Source organism: Hippocampus comes, unplaced genomic scaffold (genome assembly GCF_001891065.2).
Source record: "Hippocampus comes isolate QL1 unplaced genomic scaffold, H_comes_QL1_v1.1 scaffold29, whole genome shotgun sequence".
Taxonomy (NCBI): domain Eukaryota; kingdom Metazoa; phylum Chordata; class Actinopteri; order Syngnathiformes; family Syngnathidae; genus Hippocampus; species Hippocampus comes.
The window spans coordinates 2,845,982-2,868,149 of NW_017805820.1; the positions used below are offsets into that span (position 1 = coordinate 2,845,982).

Here is a 22,168-nt window from a genome sequence, read left to right on the forward strand (position 1 = left end):
AGAGGGGGAGATGTGGGCGTGTAGTCGGCGCAAAGCAAAAAGCATCAATAACACACATGTGTGCACGCACGCACACACACACGCACACACACACACACACACACACACATATATGCATGGGCACACACAATCGCTCAGTGATGGTTGAGTGCACCCGAGTGATAGACAGGCAGGTGAGAAGCCTGCTGGTGATGTGGCTTAGTGCAGAGCTTTGTCATTCTTATCTACACTGACCACTGACACCTATCCCTCCTCGACTATTGTGGGGCTTTCTATGACGCATTTATACAAACGCGAAGGCACAGTCGACCGGGAGGGAAAAGTTAGGCAGTCAAGGGCAAATATCCAAACAATATGATTTGTTTTGATTTCATGATACACTGTATTTGTTCCTCCCTGGGACTCGTGTAAACAATTTAAAATGTAATGCTCTGAGATCGGCGGCCCGGTGGTCAAGTGGTTAGCGAGTCGACCTCACAGCGCAGAGGTACTGGGTTCAAATTCCAGCTCTGGCCTCCCTGTGTGGAGTTTGCATGTTCTCCCCGTGCCTGTGTGGGTTTTCTCCGGGTACTCCGGTTTCCCCCCACATTCCGAAAACATGCATGGCAGGCTGATTGAACACTCTAAATTGTGTGAGTGTGAGCGCGGATGGTTGTTCGTCTCTGTGTGCCCTGCGATTGGCTGGCAACCGGTTCAGGGTGTCCCCCGCCTCCTGCCCGAAGATGGCTGGGATAGGCTTCAGCACCCCCCGTGACCCGGATCGGAAAATTGATTGATGGATGGATGCTATGAGATCAGCATAAACTGACAAAAATGGTGTATTGAATTTACTCAATTTTATTTCGTGCATGAAATAAAATCATCTGGATCAAGATACTTTTTTTTAAGTAGATGATAAATCTACTTAAAAAAAAAAAAATCCAAATCCAGATGATTCTATTCTGTACAGCCTCTTGACAAAATAATATCAAGGACCATATTTTATGTTTATGCATAAGACTTAATTAGGCTAAGAACAATTACTACTATTGTTCAGTGTCTTTCTTATTACCCGTGTGCAGCGCATCAAATAGCAGTTCATTTGAAGTAAGGGAGCAAGTACACTGAGTATATTTTCATTATCAGCAATAACAAATGATACAAGTGGGGGCAAAGTGTTTCAATTTGCCAGGAGGACTGTGGATATTTACATTATTTTTGAATCGTTTCACACTTAAGATTGGTTCGTTTGCCTCACCACTGCATAAACATCCAAACCTCAACTACGTGTGTGTGCGTGTGTGTGTGCGCACGCATAAATGCCAGCGTTCATGCTTGTGTGTGTGATTGCGTGTGTGAACAGTAAGCCAAGTTCTAGAAACATGTCCTTCAAGTAGCATGGCCTTAAGGCTTCTTAAATGTTTAATTGAACGGTCAATCACATATAAACAACACGATTATGTAATTTGTCACTATTTGTAGACACGCAGTAGTAACTGCAACTCTCTCTGCGACTGTGGCTTTTGCATAAAATGTTTCATGAATGCAAATTGATCATTTGTTCTTTTGAAAATATGCATGTGAAATCTTACCTGATTTTCTTGGCAAAATACACTTATATGAGCATCGCCCCAAAAAACTTATTTTTTAAGAAACGTGCTAACGTTCAATTCTCAATGAGACGGCATGCAGACATGAGTAGAGTTGTCAAAATAAATGAGCAGAAATTTGAGCCTGAACACCAACAAAATATAGACACAAGTCCCAAAAAGCACACCTAGCGTGTCCTCAGCACCTCACCCTTTTCTCGCTCGCCTGCTTTTCCAACTTCCCCCCATTTCATCTCACACACCTCATCACTGTCCACGACACCTCCACCCTCATATCCTCCACACACCTTTACCTCCCTCTGGAGCTCAGTCACAACTCTCAAGCTAATAAATCCATTGTTTGCTCTACTGCACTACAATTATTAACCTTTTAATTAGCTATGTGACTTTGCTCTCATTTGATGCACTCCTCGACCACAATATTAAGCATATGAGAATCTATGAGCGGGCTGTGTTTTTGAAAAAAAATAAAAATAAAATAAAAAAATAAGATATTCGTCTTCATTGACACTTTCAGAGGGGTAATCATTAAGATGAGTGATAATTATGAAGCTGAGAGTTTGCAACGGTGTCGAACTGCATTGGGTACACTTTCTCACGTGAAATGTTCAGTGTTAAAAATGTCCAAAACAAGAATTTTAATCAGTGCTCTCAAAAAATATATAAAATAATAATAATAAGAAGAAGAAGAAACAACTTCACACTGGTATTTAAACTCCAAACTTTAACCATTATTGAAAAAAATAAATCAGTTCTTATGAGGTTATATACATTAAATTGGGCTCTTTACTTTTTGACTGCCTCCTATAATAACACAAATATGCAATAATCGTTATTAATACCTCTCTGAATGAAAACATGTGACAATAATACAAGATTTAATTCGACATTAGTTGTTCAGGTGTACCTGCACTAATGCAAAGCGTGAGTCTCACAATGAAAACAATGTTAAATAATCAAGTCAACTCAATACCGTATCAGAAACGTGTTCTTGCATTGCACTTGAATCAGATTTCAGTACTGTGAGCAATACTGTACTTTATCATGATGCGTTTTATTGCCACGCAAAAATCAGTTAAAATAAAAAATTATGGACGTTTGGGATAAGAGCAGCTAAGGGCTCGAAAAGTTAAAAGATGCGTTTTATTGCCACGCAAAAATCAGTTAAAATAAAAAATTATGGACGTTTGGGATAAGAGCAGCTAAGGGCTCGAAAAGTTAAAAGATAAATGTAGGCGGAGGAAAACACATCTAGTTGAGGACTAAGACGGACATACGCCAGGCTGGGAGACCCGGAGACTGATTGGGCAATTAGACGAACATACAGAAACAGATCTTTTCATTCCAGAGAATGAGTGACGTGGCAGCTATGGAGACAATGGGGCCCTTCACTACGCTACTGAGTGTTTATGTCCCCCGTCAGTCTACATCACCAGTGTCTCCCTGACTGCTCCCAGCTAACTTCTTGCGCACACACACACGCACACTGCTGAACCAAAGCTGAACCTGAACATAGTCCTGTAGTTCTGCTTCGTATTTTGTCACATAGCAGCATCTAATCAAGTGCGCAGTCTTATGACTCTATGTTTGTTTGTCTCTCAATGACACAAAGAGAAAGACAGACTGAAAGCATGTTTTAAGACAGAAAAGTGTCCAATGAGCATGCGTTGGGGAGTAGGACAAGAATCAATTAATAGGCTTCTGTAATAGATGTGCTTAACACGTATCACGTCTGACGAGAGACAAAGCTGAGTTGATGGCTGTGAGACTGATAAAATGTTCATCTCAGAATAGAATTTAACTCCAAGTAGAAGGCTTTTGGATTTGATTTCTTTGTATTATCGCCTATTGTCAAATAGATATTGAAACAATCCCTGCTTAGTGTCAGAGTATTTGCGGTTGCACATTTCCTGTCATGCAACACCGACTTTAAATCGTCAATTCCAAAACTTGAAACATATTTGATGATGTGTTTTTCACATGACTTTTGTTTTAACAAACAGCAAAGACAACACTGCCAAAAATGGAGCCCATCGTTTCACACTTTGTTGGGAAAAAATAATAATAAAATAAACGTGCTTCCGAATTTGTGAAATACTTTGGTAACCAGTAAATCTTTTTTTCTTTATAAGCGAGATGATTGTTGAGGTTTTCCCTTCTTGAGTGACATAAATATAGTTCTTTCTCGCAGATACTTTTCCTCTAATATGTTGATAACTGCATAATAAGCGCTATCGTGATTTTTTTATTGTTATCCTTACCACCACCTACTCTCTATTTGTCCAACGAGCTGTTGACTTGGAGATTTTGATCTATTTCTCAGGACGAGATGAGCAGACAGAACACACTGACATTGTTTCCACACTACTCATGCAGTCTCTCTCTTATTTTTTTCAGACTCCCCTTTTTAGCCTCTTTTCCTTATCCCCCCCCCCACCCCTCCCAACGCCCATGTCTGATCGCACTGCATAAAACACAGCAAAAGTTTTCGAGAGAGTTGGGTAATGAGACAGACCTCTGACCTTGTCTTGATGACTTCCATACCTGTGCATGTGCAAGAAGATGTGTGGTTGTGTATATGAGCTTGTGTGTCTGCAGCTGGTGGCTGACAGCGACATGACTAATGAGGGCTCGGGACAGAAATAATAGGTGGGAATTATAACACAAAAAGGTTATGAGTGAAAAGAAAGAGCAAGAAAAAAATGACAGAGTAATATGGAGAAGCAGAGGATGATTAGAGGCAGAAAGGGAAATCATTTCAAAAAGTTGGAATAATTACATGTGTTCTATTGAGGACATGAATTTCGGCCCATTGCATTTGGAACTACACCAGTCGGACTTGTAGAATTCTAATGTTGAACTTCTTACTTTCATATGAACAAAATTGTGTACTTTTTCTATTCTTTTTAGGGTTCCATGACCTGGACATCATATGTGAGTGTCTGGCAATACCAGCTTAAAAGTGTCACACTCAAGGTCAAGGGTCATCATGTGTAGACAGAACAGAACTTCCTAATTATACATGATAAATGTAATCACACCCAGGAAGCGTCTCTCAACACCATTTACTGGCTTAACCTTGTCAGATGTGCTGGTCCGCCGAGGAAATTGCTCACAAAGATGTGCCTTTGCATTATTATTTCGAGATTATTTTTCAAAGAAATAAATAAAAGAAGGACCGACATATTTAGTAAATGCGGAAGCAATGATGGGCCCTTGACGTGGTTCCCCTCAGGCTGTGTTGTGATAATGATCCTATCTGGCCTTGAGAGATCCCCTCGGTGAACCCTGCGCTCCTGCTGGATCAGATCAGTGTCCATAATGGCTGTGTGCAGCCGGAGGGTCTCGACCCAATGACACACAACAGGGCGCCAGGACAGAAGTCAGACAGATGGACAAATAGACAGATAGACCTTCAGACAGACATTCTGTCTCAAAACTACCAATAGATACAACAATTAAGTCAGGTCTGGTTATTTTCATTTCAGTGGCCTTTGACCCTTACCTCCTACACATGTAAGGAGACAAATTACCACTGCCATCGGTTTTGCCAACGCTTTCAATGTAGGAGAACCCAGTGTGACCAGGCTGCGACAGTGGACATAAATCATACCTGTATTTGATCTGCTGGGGCTCTGGGCTAGCTGCCGATGTGACAGCTAGCGTGACCCCGTGTCTCAGAACCCCCCCATGGGACTGTAATGGGTCACTTCTTTGGCTGGGACATATTTCGCTTTCACTGTGGCAGAAATCTGAGGACCAGTTTAGCTATTTTCTTGAAACAAAAACCAAGAATTTTCATCTACAAAGGAACGTCAAATGAAAAGGTTTCGAATAGGAGGGGTCGAGGAGTGCATGAAAGGTTGGTCTCTGCAGTTGATTCGGCGGATCGTCAGGGAAGAACCTCTGGAGTTGCTTGGCCGTGACATGTTCGTGACTAGCTGCAATGTCGTCGAGGCCACAGCAGACCAATTGGTGTGACTTGAAGGTGCCTCTCCGTCTTCAGAAGGTACCTCTTGGTGGTTTCAGTGACCACCAGACACCCAAAACCAGGGACAACAAATGTCATGGTTTCATTTACGAGGTGAAGACAATCTGCTGCTTTGTGTGTGAGTTGAGGTTAATTAAATTGCCGGGTTTTTGACCCGCCTTGGTTGTAATTTCAAGGAGCATCATGACGACAGGCCATTGCATCGAGCTATTTCTGTTGGAAGACGTTGTTCGTTTGACATTTGTGCGGTTTCTGGATGCAATGTTGCAAAAAAGACATTGCGACGTTGTTCCATAAGCTCTGCTCTGAGGGGAAGTCTCTTGGCAAATTCCTCGTGGGCTTCAGAGTATCTCCTACTTTTGCCTCCTCCCACTGTGCTTACTGTGGTTTTTCTTTAAACACGGCTAAATGTGATGTCCTGCCTGTGGGTCTTTGCAACTCGGACTCTTGCAGTCTATCATCACAGTGAAGCTCCAGGTGTCTTTTGCACCCCCCACAAATGACAGAGCACCTATTTTGTTTGGTATCCATTTGCCCTTTCTCGCAGAACAGGATGTATTGTACGGTGACTAAAAATGGGAAAGTCCAGCAGCAACCTTCTAAAAGTGGGATTCATTGTGTAAACAGCAATCTTGATTCCATACAAACATTAACACAATTACAAAGCATCTTTGTATGGTGTCCCAAGGAAGATTACTATGTCACATCAGGAAGTGCCCTTCAAAGTTTCCACTCTTCTAATTATACGGTTTGGATCCAGACTTTGTTTTTCTGCTTTGCCGAGCCAGCTTTCAAACCCCAGAGGTAACAAGTCTCCAGGCAAAACGAAATCAGAATTGCATTAATACCCGAGAAGCATTTCATCAGAGACGGCGGCGCCCACAATGCGAGACACCTCTAATAGAGTTTCCGCTCGCTCTGTCACAAAACATTTTACCTCATTGTATATGCTCCTGCCTGCACAAAAACGATGCTGGATCCAATGATCAAATCAGGCCAAACAAATTCCATTTGTGAAGAGGAGGATCAAACGCTAGCGCGCGCAACAATTATATTAGCGTCACCCAGCATTGTGGTGGTTGCGTTTGGACGGAGTAGCACTGAAGAGAAGACCATGTGCAGAAATTTAAAGTGACTCCTCGGCTTATGTTCTCTGTTCTGATCCACAGTGCATGTGGGGACTATCAACAACTCTGCACATTCACAAATAAAAAGTAATAGGTAAGCGCAGTGAAGAAAAAGATCCCTTTGGATTGACTTAATTCGAACATGCACATCGGTTGCAGCTGATCCAAATCTGGTAAACCAATGTAATTTACCCTTTGTTTTCCGCCCCCAAAACAAAACAAAAACAAATGAAATGTGTGAGTTGGTTTTACACATTTTAATCACATAAAGCTGAAAATCAAGTCATTTTTTTAGCAGGGTGGGGTCACACAAATGCAACAACATACATTTAATTACAATCAATTCAAAGTCGATCTGCACAGCAAACCAAACACAAAAGGGTGTGTGTGTGTTTGGATTGATTTAAATATTTACATTACAGTACCCACCAAATCCAGAAGATGGTGTTATTTTTCCATCTCTGACTGTTTTTATATTCAATACAGAACAGTGATTCAATTGTGAAATGAAACTCTAAAAACTAAGAGCAACAAGTGGAATTACAGATGTCTGATTGGTGAGCATCCATCCAAAGTGTCTGATAGCCTACCTTTGTTATTTACATGCATACATACCATAAATCACTTCAAACATCGTCACCTTGTAAGAACCCATCTTTTCTGTTCCTGGATAAACCCACAACTACCAGCTCACGTTCCAATGAAATTTGTGCTTACTTGTCACCAGGGAATTCATACCTCAAAAAAAAAACAAAAAAAACCCAGATGACATTGAAACATTTGGCAGTGAGAAAAGGAGATATTTCCCTTGTTTCTTGTTATTAAAACAAACAGAGACCGGGATGACTGTGATGAAGTGGTGTGTGAATGTGATGAAGGCTGAGAAAAAGACCAACAACCAACAACCTGACTGCCTGACACAACCGCAAAGAAAAAAAAGAAAAGATAAAAACCTGACTTTGGGGACTGTTATTCTGCCAGAAAATGATCCATACAGACAAGATGGTGTCAAAGGGCATCCCTTGCACAATGTCTCATCATCACTCAGTGGCCTTCAAGCCTGCAAAAGTATGTGTGCCGGTCTTTTGGGGAGGTATGTGCGTATTTGTGTTCATCTGAATCTATGAGAGATAGTGCAGGATAAATGACCGTTTCTGCTATTTTTGGCCTCTCAGGAGAAAAGAGAGACCTCGCTGTTGTTTTTACCAGAGCTCGGGCCAAAGACTGTCACCCACCATGTCAATTTGTTCTTTCATCAACATTTGCAAAAAGGCTCAGAGGAAAAGCATCAGTGGGAAGGTGAAAATAACATGCACCCGAAATATGATTTATGTTTGAAAACGTATGGAATCATTGCCGTTCAAGAAGGATTGTTTTCCTTCTTGGGCTTGGGTAAATACCAATGGATGACTCCTACAAGGGCAGCCATTCAGGTGGTACCGCAGAACGGTCGGAGGAGCTTTCTGCTGTCTTTTATGTTTTATTTGTTTTTTCGGGGGTTTTTTGTACTTTATCACGACTACCGACACTATGACATGAAATTCAAAAGAGTGTCAAAGCATTCAATTGTCTTCCTATTTGTCCATTAAGTGTCTTCTTTATTACATGTTTTCACCCTCGTACAAACATGTTTTTGAAGGGATTTTTCATTGGGTCTGTAATTATTGGTCAATTTTATACAATCTGATCAATAACTCTAATGACGTACTGAATCTCATGTTGAATCAGTATTTGAGTTATTGGCAGTTGTTATAATTCCAAATTTAATCATTGTAACTAACAAAAAACATTTTTTTGAAGTGATATTTTTCACACTTTTAATTCCGAAATGTGTTTTACAATTTGGAGACGGAGGACTTTTCCTCCTATGGCTCAAGATGTTTTTATTTTTCCAAGAAAGCTAACAAAAATGGATTTTAGTGTCTCAAGAGTTTCTTTTTTGGGTTCTCCTATGTCACTCAATATGTCATTACAATTAATGCCATTGGAAGAAACCTCATTATGCTGTTGCAATACACCAGAGTGTTCTTACTTTAGTCGTTTTTAGTAGTTTTCAACCGTGAGCTCAGCATATTGTTTGTCGTATTATTTTTGAATGGGTAGAACATATCTGGACATGGTGTGGAATACCGTGTTACACTGAACAAAGCAGTAACGATGCTGAATAAATATATCGGCAGCTCAAAGCAACGGTGACAGAGGACTCGTTATTTCATGAAAGCAATCAAGTGCATCAAAAGCACTCCACCTTTCTATGGTGGCTTTGAAGGGCTTTGAAGGGCAGAATATGTCAATCGTGCAACTCAACTCAACTCAAACTGCGTGACTCACCGTGACGTCTTTCTTTACTGTCTTTTCAGGGAGGGAGTCACCTCCAATTGCTGTCAAATGTTTCGATCAACAAAGGTGCGGTAGAATTTGAATCAGGCCATCTCCAGCCTCTTTTCCATCCCTCCCTACTCCAACACACCTGATTAAAATGAAAAACACACCTGATTCAATTGATGATCGTTTCAGGCCTCTGCAGAAATTGCTGATCAGCTGATCGTTTGAATCAGGTGTGTTGGAGTAGGGAGGGGTCGAAAACAGGCAGGAATTGACTCTCGAAGATACCCGAGTTCCCTACCCCTGTTCTAAAGGATGGGAGTCTTTAATCATTGTGTTTTTATTTTGTATAGCTTAGTTACGCAATGACTGTCATTGTTCAAAGTATCATTCTGTAAGGTTTTACCACCAATTGATAAGTCAACTGCTGGTTTTGTTTTCGTTCTGAATAAAGTTGTTCTTTGTGAATAAAAGTTACCATTGTTTATGATTGTTTTCCTGTACAAGTTTAAGAAATCTTGTTGCTCAGTTTACATTTTCCTCGAACTGCCATGAAAGCAGTGGATTTATCTCTTGATTGTCTCTTTCCTATGATGCCTTCAAAATGTCATCATGAATGATTTCTGAAAAATAGGACTTGAAGCATGGGATGCATTTCCTCATATTAAACCACAGCTACATAAAACATGGTGATACAAACATTTTTTTTGACAAGTGTCTTTACCATTATTAGTCAAATGATATGAAAATAAGCAAAACATTTCTCGATGAATGACAGTAAGTCACTCACACCCCAGGCTATGAACAGGTCTTCCTGCCAGTGATACCAACCCCCCTCTTCATTTTTCATCCTGACCTCCAGTGATTCTCTAACAATCTATCTTTCACAACCCTCAGATTCTCCTTTATACTTTGCCGTCTCCCCGATGCATCTTTTGCCACTGATTGTTGATGCGTCTGGCTGCTTCCAAGCCACAGAATGATCTGCCATGCTAACCGGCATCCTCCACCTGCACCACTCGACCCCTTTTTGATTGAACTGTCACATGTCAGCGATTAATGGTTGGTCATACCTGCAATGCCCCACCTCGTGGTGCCCAGTCAAACAACACGCTTTCACAAACAGGGGGATTCCGTAGAGCTAATTATCGGACTCCAATGCAACTATTTGTATCCGAAATGTGTAAATTCCCAAGATGTAAAAGTGTAAAAAGAAGTACTTTCGGGGTACCCTCCGAGCGACAGGCCTACATATTCTCCAATGTAAAATGATGTGCCCATATCCCTGCTCAGCTCAGATAAGAGTGCTTATATTATATGCTGTATCTAATTATATTATATTGCATATGTGAACTGCGAAATTCCTTGAAAATATGGATACATATTGCGTATGTAGGCCATGGTGTTTATGGGTGCAGATAAATCTTTTCTTATATATGTATTACCTCTGAAGGTAGATTTACGGTACATTTTGGCCACCGTCCCTGATTGATAGGTTATGGTCAGGGATTGGCTGCAATGAGCAACAGGGAAAGAATAGTGCAGAAAAAAAAGTAGACATACAATGAAAATATGAAATATTAATGAACATGGGAAGTAAAGGTGAATAACTTGAAGGGCTCACCAAATTCCCGGGAAGAAATGTAAAGGTGAATAACTTGAAGGGCTCACCAAATTCCTTAATTTATTCAAATACTGCAAAACTTTAGAGTGGCTAATGTTCTGATGGATTAAGTTTCATTTGAAGGACATAAAGTTGTGTGTCAAATTACTGGATATCATAGTTTGACCATTTGATATGCATAGTGCAGCCTAACCTAATCTGTGCTACAGAGATAGCCAGAGCAATTTAGTAATTTATCATACTCGGAAAACATAAATAAACTACCCCCAAAAATCATGAAATGTCTGTCGAAAAAAAAAAAACATTTGGTATGATGTCAAAAGATGGTAATGAGACATGAGATCAGCATTTCATCTTTCTTTCCCCAAGATATTTACATCTGGATCTGATCCATAACATAGAGATACAATTTGGTATTATTTCGAACAAAAGACCATGTGAGCACGAGCACAACAGCAAGTTCGATTTAAAAACATATAAATAAATAAATGCAATTTGTGTTTAAAAAAAAAAACAAAACAACTCCGTAATAATGAATTATTCAAGTCTAACACGAATAAGACTTCTAAGCTATTTAGTTGCGAATTCAAAAACTGCAAAAGCTTGGTAATGCCAATAAGTCCCACCCTTGAAATATTCTTTTGTGGGGTATTTTCCAGTTATCCGTGAGCTTCATGAGCATGGATAACGGGTAAATATGGGTGTTGAATATGTAGCGATAGCAATATCATTGCGATATTTAACATGTACAGTGACCCTATTGAGGACACGCAATGCAATAAAAGAATGGATGGATGGAACTGTGTGTCTAATTTCCTTAGATCTGGTGCGCGTGATTTTAATTTTTATCCGCACAAGCGCGCTTATGCACCTCTTATATGCATGCACCCTTGCCTGTGGTCCTCCATCATGTATTTTTTCAGGTACAATCCACTTTGTAATGTGCATTATGTGCACCTACAGGATTGAAGGGCAATAGCAGTGGGACCACCAAAAAAAATCTTTTTTCAATCAAAGAGCAACAAGATATGTTTAATATCGGATGGCCTTGGTGGAGATCTGAGCTCTCCGGGCTGTAATTCAAGTTACTATAAGATTTATTCAGTGCTTGTTTCCCCTTGTTCAACATTGACAGCTGAATTAGTTCTTACCGTAACCCATAATCCTTCATTTACTCTCTATTTGCAAGACAGCCAGAGGGCCTAAAATACTAACATGTCCTAAAATGAGATGAGAGTGCTATTTGGTCTGGTCTAACTGAGTCTGTCTGTTGGAAGAGCGCAGTAGACCGACATGACCATCGTGTGTTGTACTTGGCCGGCGGTCTGCTAACTGTCAGCGCAGTATCTCCTTACACTGACGAATGTGAAGTTTCCAGACCTTTCCCAAAGCTTTCATTCCCTTGTTCCAACGCCTCATCTTGAGCAACGGTCAAGAAAATAAGAGTCCCTCCACTTGCTCGCGTTAGCCTCCCTCATGGGGAGTGCCAATGTAGAGACCAATGTTGAGACTAAATTTAAAATGTTCCCTCCTAAGGGTGTGTGAAAAAGAGCTGGCAAGAGGTGGGGGTCGGGGGGGGGGGGTCAGTGAAAGAGTTACAGACAAAACAGTACGCAGGAGTGATAGATGAAAAAATACACGAAATGTGGTGGGAGAGAAAGAGCAGCAAAGCGAGAAAAGGAGATAGAGAGGAGATGGAGGGAGAATAATCCTCTGAACATTGTGAATATCAGACCAGTAGGGGTTTGGCGGCATGTGTGAAACGGAGATAAAATCGATTAGCTTGTCCACTGACCCAGTGAGCAGTGAGCCCCCCCATTGCCCTGGTCCTGCCACAGCCCTGACAAAGACGTCCCGGGCCTCAACCCCAAGGGGTCCCTTTTGGATACCGAGGTGAACAAAGTGGTGCCCTCCTGTCAAACTAAAGCCCTCATGCTCCACCAAAACAACAAACTCTGCTGCAATGCTTCACTGCTCCCTGATTCCACAGGAGACAGCAAAGATGTAGTTGACTGCTGAAAGAGGATACTGCAAGTCATAACGAGGACTCAGCATATACATTATTTGTGTTTCTAATATTTCACCCCCGTGTAGCTAAATAAGGTCAACCGAATAGAGAAACACTTCGGATTAGGATGCAGTGCAGTGAAGTACAGCCACCATAATAATGACAATTTACTAATCCCGATCACTGGAAAACTGAGCAGTATTATCTTTTTAAAGACTGAATTTTGATAAGGATCTCATTAGGTTGTGTAGGTGTTCCTAATGAAGTGGCCAATTGAATTACCGGCCATCAGATCAAACATGTACAGCACACCAACCATAGCATTTGTTACCGTATTTTCCACACTAAAAGGCACACTGGACGGACTGACAAACAGATAGATAGATAGATAGATAGATAGATAGATAGATAGATAGATAGATGGATAGATGGATAGATAGACAGAACACATTCCAGAAACTTCATGTTGTTGATGCCAGGCAAATATGTCACTTTGCCATAATTTACCGTATTTTCCGGACTATAAGCTGCAGTTTTTTTCATAGTTTGGCCGCGGGTGCGACTTATACTCTGGAGCGACTTATGTGTGAAATTATTCACACATGATTATGTCATTTCACATGTTATTTTCACATTAAACCACAAGAAGGCGCTCTCGGCCTGTGTTGATAAATCGGCGATGAGTCTGATGTAAGCGACGTAGAAGAAGAAGCGGCGCATCATCTACCTCCCGAGTTGGGGGAGTTGTTTAAAAGTGACACCGAGGATGAAGATTTCATTGGATTTTGTGATTTGGAGTGAAACTGATAGTTTGGTAAATTTGTTAGCATGTTCTTTATGCAAGAGGTATCTGAATAACTCTTAATATGTTAAGTCGTTACTGACATTACCAGGCATGTCAGTCATGTAACGTTAGTATACCGTACACTTATTCAGCCTGTTGTTCTCTATTTTATTTTTATTTTAAATTGCCTTTCAAGATGACATGTATGTTTTTGGTGTTGGATTTTATCAAATAAATTTCCCCCAAAAATGCGATTTATACTCCAGTGCGACTTAGATGTTTTTTCCTTCTTAATTATGCATTTTTTGGCAGGTGCGATTTATAATCTGGACCGACGTATAATCCGAAAAATACGGTGTACACATCTGAATATTATATTCAAGATTAATGTGGAACATATCGGAGAAAACAGACTCAACAGTGTCAACATGTGTCAGTTATTAACAGGTACTGTATTTGGAAAGTGTTGGCCTGACAAACTTCCACCTGTTGACAGGACCTGAACCCTCTCGCTATCGTTTTATCGCCTTGTTTTCGTCACCGTTTCCTCGGTAATATCGCTGGGTGAGGAGCACCTCTTTGATTTCTGGCGCATGTAGTGCATCTGACCCCTCGGGTCACAGAGTGGAAAGAAGTGGATGTGTCACAGCTACGCTTCTCTCCTTGTTAGAATAATATTTCTATGGTGCTTTTAGGATGCTAAGACTAATCAAAACAGGACATCCTGAGGAGGGCCCTGCTCACCAGCCGCTTTATGTTTTTGTGTTTGTGGAGGAGCGACAATCCCAGGAAGCTGCGAGAAGGGTTCATCAAAGCTCTGAGTAGGGGGCCCTGGCTGAAGGATCGCTGGAATGCGGTGTGGAAAGGAATCTCTACTGTCCTATTGTTCCCTTATTTCCTCGGTCTCATCACATGCCGGCACGTCCAGTTCACTTACAGGTAAGAAGCGCTAATCAACCTTGCATTCCTTTCTCCAGCCACATTCTTTCCTCTGCTGTGACCTTGGTTGACCAAGAACACTTTGGCATGAGCACAGACCTACACAGACCTGATTTCGTTTTGCGTCAACTGTACAGTAATCACCAGGTACTGCTGTTTAGTATTCTTCTAAAAATGTGTTTGCGCTAATAAAGGCCTCCCCATGGTGGACTTCTTTGCCCATCGGCAACGGAGTGAATAAACAACCCCAGGAAGACAATAAAGTATTTCCCACTGCCACTATTGACTATTAGTGTTGCAGTGACTGCCAGACAGCCGCTATCACGTTCCATCAGGTGCATGCATATGTTGCAGCCCAGTCCAGATGTCAACAGGAAGGCCCAAGCTTTGATCATATCTCCTCCTCTCATCGCTCCTGTCTTGTAAGGGTGAGGGGGTCACTTCTTAATGAGTTTTGTGAGTAGATCGGGCTTGTCGCAACTGAAAGGTATACAGTATTCACACAAACACAAGGATGTGCTCACTGCTGTCAGCTACTAATGTGACAGCACATCTTGATGGCCCCATCAAGATGTGCTAACTGCAGCCAACTATCTCCCACTCCCATTCTTCAGTCGCTCATTTACGTACTTATTTTAGGCTTGAGGCCAGGAAGATCTACGCGGGGAGATCCCCAAGCAGCGCTGGAACATGCTGTTATCACCACATTGGTAAAGCAATTGTTGGATAATTCCTGTTTATGAGAATGTTCCCTTTCCAGTGAATAATGAGGAAAGGGCCCATTCTTTCTGTCAACTCTAAATGAAAGGAATGAAATGCTTGGCAAGGTCTACAGGCAAATGGGTGCTACTTAATTAAACAAACAAAACAGTACTAATATATATTTAACTTCAGTGGGGGAAAAAAAAACGATGTGTTGAATTTACTCAATTTTATTCTGTCAAGTGGCTGCACAAAATAAAATCATTTTGATCCAGATACATTTTGAAAGTAGATGTAGTATAAACATTAATTAATTAATTACTTCTACTTTTTAAAAAATGTCTCTATCTATGTATCTATCTATCAAGAGAGAGCGAGAGAGAGAGAGAGAGAGAGAGAGAGAGAGAGAGAGAGAGAGAGACTGGTAGATAGATATAAATAGATAGATACATTTTTTTTAAAGTAGAAGTATAGTCTACTTAAAAAGTGTATCAAATTAAGTAAATTCATTTTTTCAGAACAAGTGTTACTAGTGGGAAAGAGACAAGGAATAAAACAGACATATTGTATATCGTGAGGCTAAAATTGGACATCAAATCAAAAGTCCCACCGGGACAGCGCATAGACATTTCATAATTACATTTTTTTTTTAAATTGCAGGAGTGTTCAATAAGCTGATTCACCAAAAAGATTGCATGTGTTCTCTCTTGCAATATTATTTACGTAGCGGTAAATACTCTCCAATTCCCTATAGAGTGTTGCCTTGATTTAGAAGTGCACCAACTTCTGAGTTTTTCCGAGTTATGAGCCGTCACTTGGTCAATTTTCTGCTCCGTATGCATGCGAGACAAAACTTGAATTATGTCCAAGCTTCAGATACGCTGCCACTCAAGTGATGTGTGTGGGTGTGTGTGTGTGTGTGTGTGTGTGGGGGGGGGGGGGTCGTCATTGATGCACTTTCAGCCATTAATCCAACAGGACAAAATACACAATGAAAACACTCGCAAAGCGCAGGTAACAGATGCGAACACTGAACTAAGCACATGGTAAGTCAGTCAAAACTCCTGGTGTCATCCACTAAGCCAAGCCCTGTAAAGGGGCTCACATCAACCCACTACAGTGTGTGTGTGTGTGTGTGTGTGTGTGTGCGTGTGTGTGTGCGTGTGTGTGTGCGTGTGTGTGTGCGTGCGCGCCCGTATGTGCACTGTGAGGCAGACTCTTGTATTATGTTTTTGCATTCATATTTTACAGAGTTATTTTTCTTTGTTAAAAAGCGACAACAGTAAATTGTGGGGTTATGTGGGGTTTTTTTGGGGGGCGGGATGAAACGAATGAATGGAAGTTCAGTTCATTGCCGTGATGAGTACATTTATTTATGAGTTTGGCCATACACAGAACCCTTGTGAGTCAAAGTTCCGCCTTATAAGCACACAGGCCACAGAGGCTGGGCATGACGAATCAATTTATGAATCATTTATCGATAAGAAGTCGCTAAGTGAATGGTTTAGTCAATTGGAGCAAATTGGAGAACGTGACTTGGATACAACCAGCGGAGGTGCTGTTGAATCATTCTCAATTACAGAGTCTAAAGAAAGACAACAAGATATCAGTAACTTGAACCCCAAACATGCAGGCCTCCATGACGCGCAACCAATTTCTCATCACAATTTTCAATGAGACAATGGCATTTTTATGACACAATGGCATCAACATACATATTGCTGTAGATTGCCGTCATGAAACCCGGGAAAAAAAATCTTATGATAAATTGGCAACTCCTTGTATCTTCTCACTATACCGCAACATTGGCATTGAAACGGGAGTTCAAAACATTCAAACGGAGACTATCCCATCACTTTTAAAAATGAAGTTTAAAAATAAGAATGAAAGAGAATTTGCCCATCCTGACAATTCATGTACTGTGTCATTACTATTTATTCACAAATTCCTTGAAATGGGTACTGTATTTAGGATAGTCAGTTAAACATTGAGAAAATTCTATTTTTGGGACCTTTATCTATGTTGATTATGCATGTCTGTTTGAGCAATAAGCTCATTGAGTTGGGTTTCAATGAGACAATGACATTTTTATGACACAATGGCATCAATAATACATATTGCTGTAGATTGCCGTCATGAAACCCAGGAAAAAAATCTCAACGTTGTATGCTTCCTTCTCATGTCATGTCGGCGCGACGCTATCTTCTCCAATCGATTTATGTATAAAATGTTACCACAAGTCGAGGAGCGCTAGCTTCACACTGCATCATCAATGAAGTCGGCAGACTGCAACATCAGCAGTCTTTTGATAACTCCTCAAACTGATGTCAGGGGAACATTTCAAATCAGCAAAAATGCCATTTGTCTCATCGCAATTTGTGATGAGAAATTGGTTGCGCGTCAAGTGTTTGACGACTACACTGTCAACTTATCTTTACTGTTGATAATGACTTCAGCCTTGGCAAAATATTGGGCTAGACTGGGAGTGCAGAAAGACTGCAAGCTTTTTGTATGGGCCCACTCGCTTTAACTCTGCGACCTTTAGGAGGGACGCAAAAGCATAATCGACTTTTCTTTATGTGCAAGGGGTAATGCTCACTCATTGTTCAATTGCTGGTACAATTTCCCAATGATAAACACACAGCGGTTCCCAGGCTTGGCATGTCGCAGCATAACACTCCTCCCACCATCCATCCATTGGTGTTCCCACACTACCTCGTCTGGGTTGTTGAAACAAACAACAGCAAAAATACCCACTTTAACAAATAATGCAGGACAATTCCGATAGCTGCAGTAAACGGTGACATAACTACGGGCCTTTGCCTTGTCGTCTGAGAGAAAGACGTTCAGAGGCGCCCTCAGAATTGCCTAGGACAAGGACTGCCATTCAAACGGGACACCATTGTAAACAAACCCCTGACCTCTTTACTTCCCTGTTGATACACTGAAATGACTCATTAACATCAGATAGTCACTTTCTGAAAGAGGGAGTGAGAATGAAACCCCGAGACCAAGGGACATGCCGGACAGACAGGGGTGATGATCAACGACACGCACACACACGCAAAATGCAACAAATTAACAATACAAAGTGCCTTTATACCGATACGGTACACGAGTGTCAGGGAGGTATTGTTTTACAATGTTCTCAACATTTGTTGTAGTCGCATACATCGCCGCTGGAGTTAACAACAACAGCAGCAACGGTCCCCAAGGCAAATTCAGACATTTGTGTAACTGTGCAAACAAAGAGAAAAAACGAATGAAACCCTTGCAAGGAGCAGATGCTCATACTGAAATAAGGAGTTGTAAATGGCCAACGGGGCAGAGTCCAGATCGTGCCACTTGGCCACATAAACACAAAAATGGCAACGAGTGTGACGTTCAGCCTCAACTACAGGTTATTTCTCAACATTAGCTTTTATTGTTTTAATATTTTGGATCACTGTGCTATTTTCTTTAAAAAAAACTGATGAATGGCTTTTTAATTCATTCCAGTGGGGGCAATTGATTTGATATTAAGAGTAAGTTGAGCTGCGATCTTGGTCACCTACAACAAATACTTCTGAGTCAAGGTATCACTGCCTTTGAAACGCTGATGCTACCTCAGTTTGTTGTCGCTGAACTTTCGAGGAAATGCCGCCGATGTGATAGGAAGCAAGGAATGAAGATAAATAACTTCGTCATTCACTCACCAATGATTGCTTCATATCACGTTTAAAGTAACGATCATTTTGGAGCATAGAACATACAGCGATTGTTGACCCGCTTTAGTGGGGCCGTTGGAGAACAATAAGCATTTGAAGCCTTGGCATCGGGCAGAGCTCACGCGCACACACACACGTGCACACACGCGCGACACGCACACAAACGGCGTGTTAAATGGACTCTCTATTTCACTTCCGAGGCGCAGGGGGGGGGGGGGGACACACTCTTTAAACGGGCTCATCTATGAAGCGTTTTAATGAGGGAGATGCACGGCCCATTGCACAACGCGAGCGGGACGACGCAGAGGTGAGGCGTTGACAGACGGACTTTTTTCTCAATCGCAAAACACCCCCTCCAAAAAAACTGACCAGCGTTTACTGTGCGCATCCGATAAAAATGCCCACATTCCCGAAGATGTGCGCGTGTTGCAAACGGATGTCATGCAAATAAATGTAATCGGAGCTGCAACTTGTTGCCATCCACTGCGGTCAAAGTCATCAGTTGACCTCTCCTTAATTAATATGCAGTGGTATTTGCCGGGGATTTGTTGGCACTCAAATATGGGAAGTGGACCTTTAACAGGATCTCCACCAAGCTACTTTCTCCATCTCCCCCTAGCCCACAAGTCACTGCGGGGTGCGGCCTGCAGATTTTGGCTATATTTAATTGGAAACCAAAGGCGCGTTTTTGTGGCGTACCACATTCCATCTGGACGCGCGCACTCATCAGTCAGCCTCCATCAATCTCTTATACGTTTACCACCTCCTCCGTTAAACACACAGCCATACATGGCCGTTTTAACACACACTGAACGCATTTACCAGCAGCGCCCTTATGAGGGGTCTGGGAATTTAAATATTCACTGTTGACATTGCGCAGACCTGGCTATAGGGGCCACTGCGGGCCCGCTCCTCTGGGGATGCACTCCATTCTCCCATTGTGATTCCAGAGAATGTAAATCTCATAAATTAGTCGCTTTTAAATCCAAGGAGCCGTTTCCCCAACAGAGTTCGTGGGTGAAGCTATTGAGCGATTGATTTCTGACGCCACTCTGTGCGAGTGCGTTCATGAGTTTGAATAATATTTTGGGATGTGAAGCGATACTGCAAAAGGAAATTGTTGTCATATGATGAAAATTGTCTGGGGGTGTATTTCTATCATTGTGTATAATAAAAATCATTTCAATGTATGTTGTCTTTGTTGTATAAATCATTTAGCCTCTCATTCCTTGATCTTCAATGTTTACATTCGTTTCAGACACACGCTGTATTTTGAAAATGGATGGTTTTTTTTTTCAGCAGAAACAAATAAGTACCAACAAAAAAAAAATACTTTACACTTTTATTATTTAAACCCACCGACTTTCTCCAAATGACACAATTTCAAATGATACATGCATTAATGTGGCCTGGAGAAAGTAATGTAAAAAATATCAAATGAAATATTAACTGGTTTTGAGGGGGGAAAAAGTAATATAACATCTTGGAGAAAATGATCAATAATTTATTGAATCAAATCAATGCTTAAATATCACTATCAATCGTCACACTGCATAAATTATTGTCGCTATTGTTAGAAATTAATACATGTAATTTCAAATGCGTTTCAAACCAACGGCAGTTTCCATTTAATCAAATCAACAATTGGAAATCGAATTATCGTCATCCGCATGAATTCAAACCGTGTCCAGTTAGACGACGTCAAACGTAATCGATCCCACATCCGTGCAAGACAAACAAACAAAGTTTGCCATTTTAGTTCGCTTTCTACAATTTAACATGAAACATTACTCACGGATAAGACCTCGAAACTTTCACATGCACGATCACAAACAAGACCCATAGTTGTTACCGCGTCTACAGTACTAAATACAACCCCTCCAAGCCCCCCGCGCCCCCCACCCCCCGAAAAAAAAAATCTTCATTTCTTGCTTATTTCTGCAGGTTACTCTCCAGGCAGCTCCCAAGACTCGCGAAGTGACCCGCAGCCCGAAGCAGCACTGTGCACACCAGTGTGCGTGCAATGAATCCGACCACGCACGGGGGATTTTTCACCTCCGATGGGTTACACGAGAGCGCCCACTACATGCAGCGTGCACGTCCGCGACTTGGAAACTTCTACCATCGGCTTCTCGCTCAACTTTTTTTAACTCCAGACTTTGCGCGTGACATCGTTCAAACTCCTGGATGTTTTTTTTTTCTATCCTTCAACCTCTCAATTTTTGTATGATTTAATAGATGCCCGACCTATATATCGCGGGAAGAAATTTAATCTCAAAAGAAGCTATTGGTAACAGCGGTGATGAGATCAGATGACATGTTTTAAAAGTAGAAAAAAGGGATGTTGCACCTACTTGTGGCCAGTTTCCGTGCCCTGCCTTTGGACCTCATGGTGCCAGTCTTTCGGCGTGGGTTTGTTTGGATTTTTTTTTTCTCGGATCCCCTTTTCTCCCTTTTTGCTGTTTTCCCCTCTCTACTACGTTTTTTTTTTCCTCTAGGTTTCTCAATCCCAGACGCGCTATCTCTCCAGCATTGTCAATCCGGACACCTTCGCACATGCGCACTAGCCTCCAAGGTCTGCGGGCTGCACGTGCCAGACAAAGTTTTGGGAGATTGATCGTTTTGGGGATGAACCTGACGTGGTCAAGATGCAAGTTGTGGATGGTTTGTCACTTTTTTTCCACACTTTAGCTGAGCGGAAGCTTTTCAGTCTGTTAAAAGAAAACTGTCACGTTGTTAACTCCCGTTTTGAGGTTTATTTAATGCACCGGACAGTTCAGTTTTCCCCTCAAAATGCGGCACTTTCAGGAAGCAGTGGGCAACTCTATACTGTTATTCGGCGTGGTAAAATGTATTGTGCTTTTGTGCATTATAAATAAAGCAAAATTATTTTTTTACAGTACATCCACGGACATTCATTATAAAACCACTCTCCAGGGTGTGTGTGTGTGTGTGTGTGTGTGTGTGGGGGGGGGGGGTTGACCCTTTCAAGAGTCACATTAATCACACTTCATTGAAATTGCAATGTATCGTGTAGTTAATAAAGAGTGCACTCGTTTAATTGTGCAATAATAGAGAGCGGGAGAATTGGCCTCCCATAGAGCACCTTTTTGTGCTGGAAATTATATTGCTGAAGTAGCCATTAATCCCAATTTGAGACGTTCTTGTTGCCCTGGTGTAATACTTTATCTGTCGGTAATTTATGAAGGATTGTCTCACTTGAATTCACTCGAAAGGAGAACAACTCAAATAAAAACGGAACGACTGGAACGCGCAGAACAACGTCAGTATTGTAGTTATTATTTTAAAAACTAATAAATTAGCCCATGCATGCTGTTGTCGATAGAAACCTGTGAAGGAAAGTGTCGAAGT

General features: G+C 41.4%; 1 protein-coding gene and 1 long non-coding RNA gene across 10 annotated transcripts in view; one reads left to right on the forward strand and one right to left on the reverse strand.

The window, feature by feature from the left end:
- The window catches only part of mecom (MDS1 and EVI1 complex locus), a 140,895-nt gene extending 119,215 nt beyond the window's left edge, over positions 1 to 21,680 (reverse strand). For all 9 annotated transcript variants that reach the window (XM_019886019.1, XM_019886012.1, XM_019886020.1 and 6 more), the window contains exon 1: positions 21,151 to 21,680. In XM_019886019.1, coding sequence (XP_019741578.1) covers positions 21,151 to 21,187 — 37 coding nt within the window. In that variant the 5' untranslated portion in view covers positions 21,188 to 21,680. The remainder of the gene's footprint in view (positions 1 to 21,150) is intronic.
- On the forward strand, positions 14,259 to 21,690 carry LOC109525488 (uncharacterized). Its single transcript, XR_002170160.1, has 2 exons — positions 14,259 to 14,387; positions 20,741 to 21,690. It is a non-coding gene; the product is annotated as an uncharacterized LOC109525488 (long non-coding RNA).
- Positions 21,691 to 22,168: the final 478 nt, after the last annotated feature.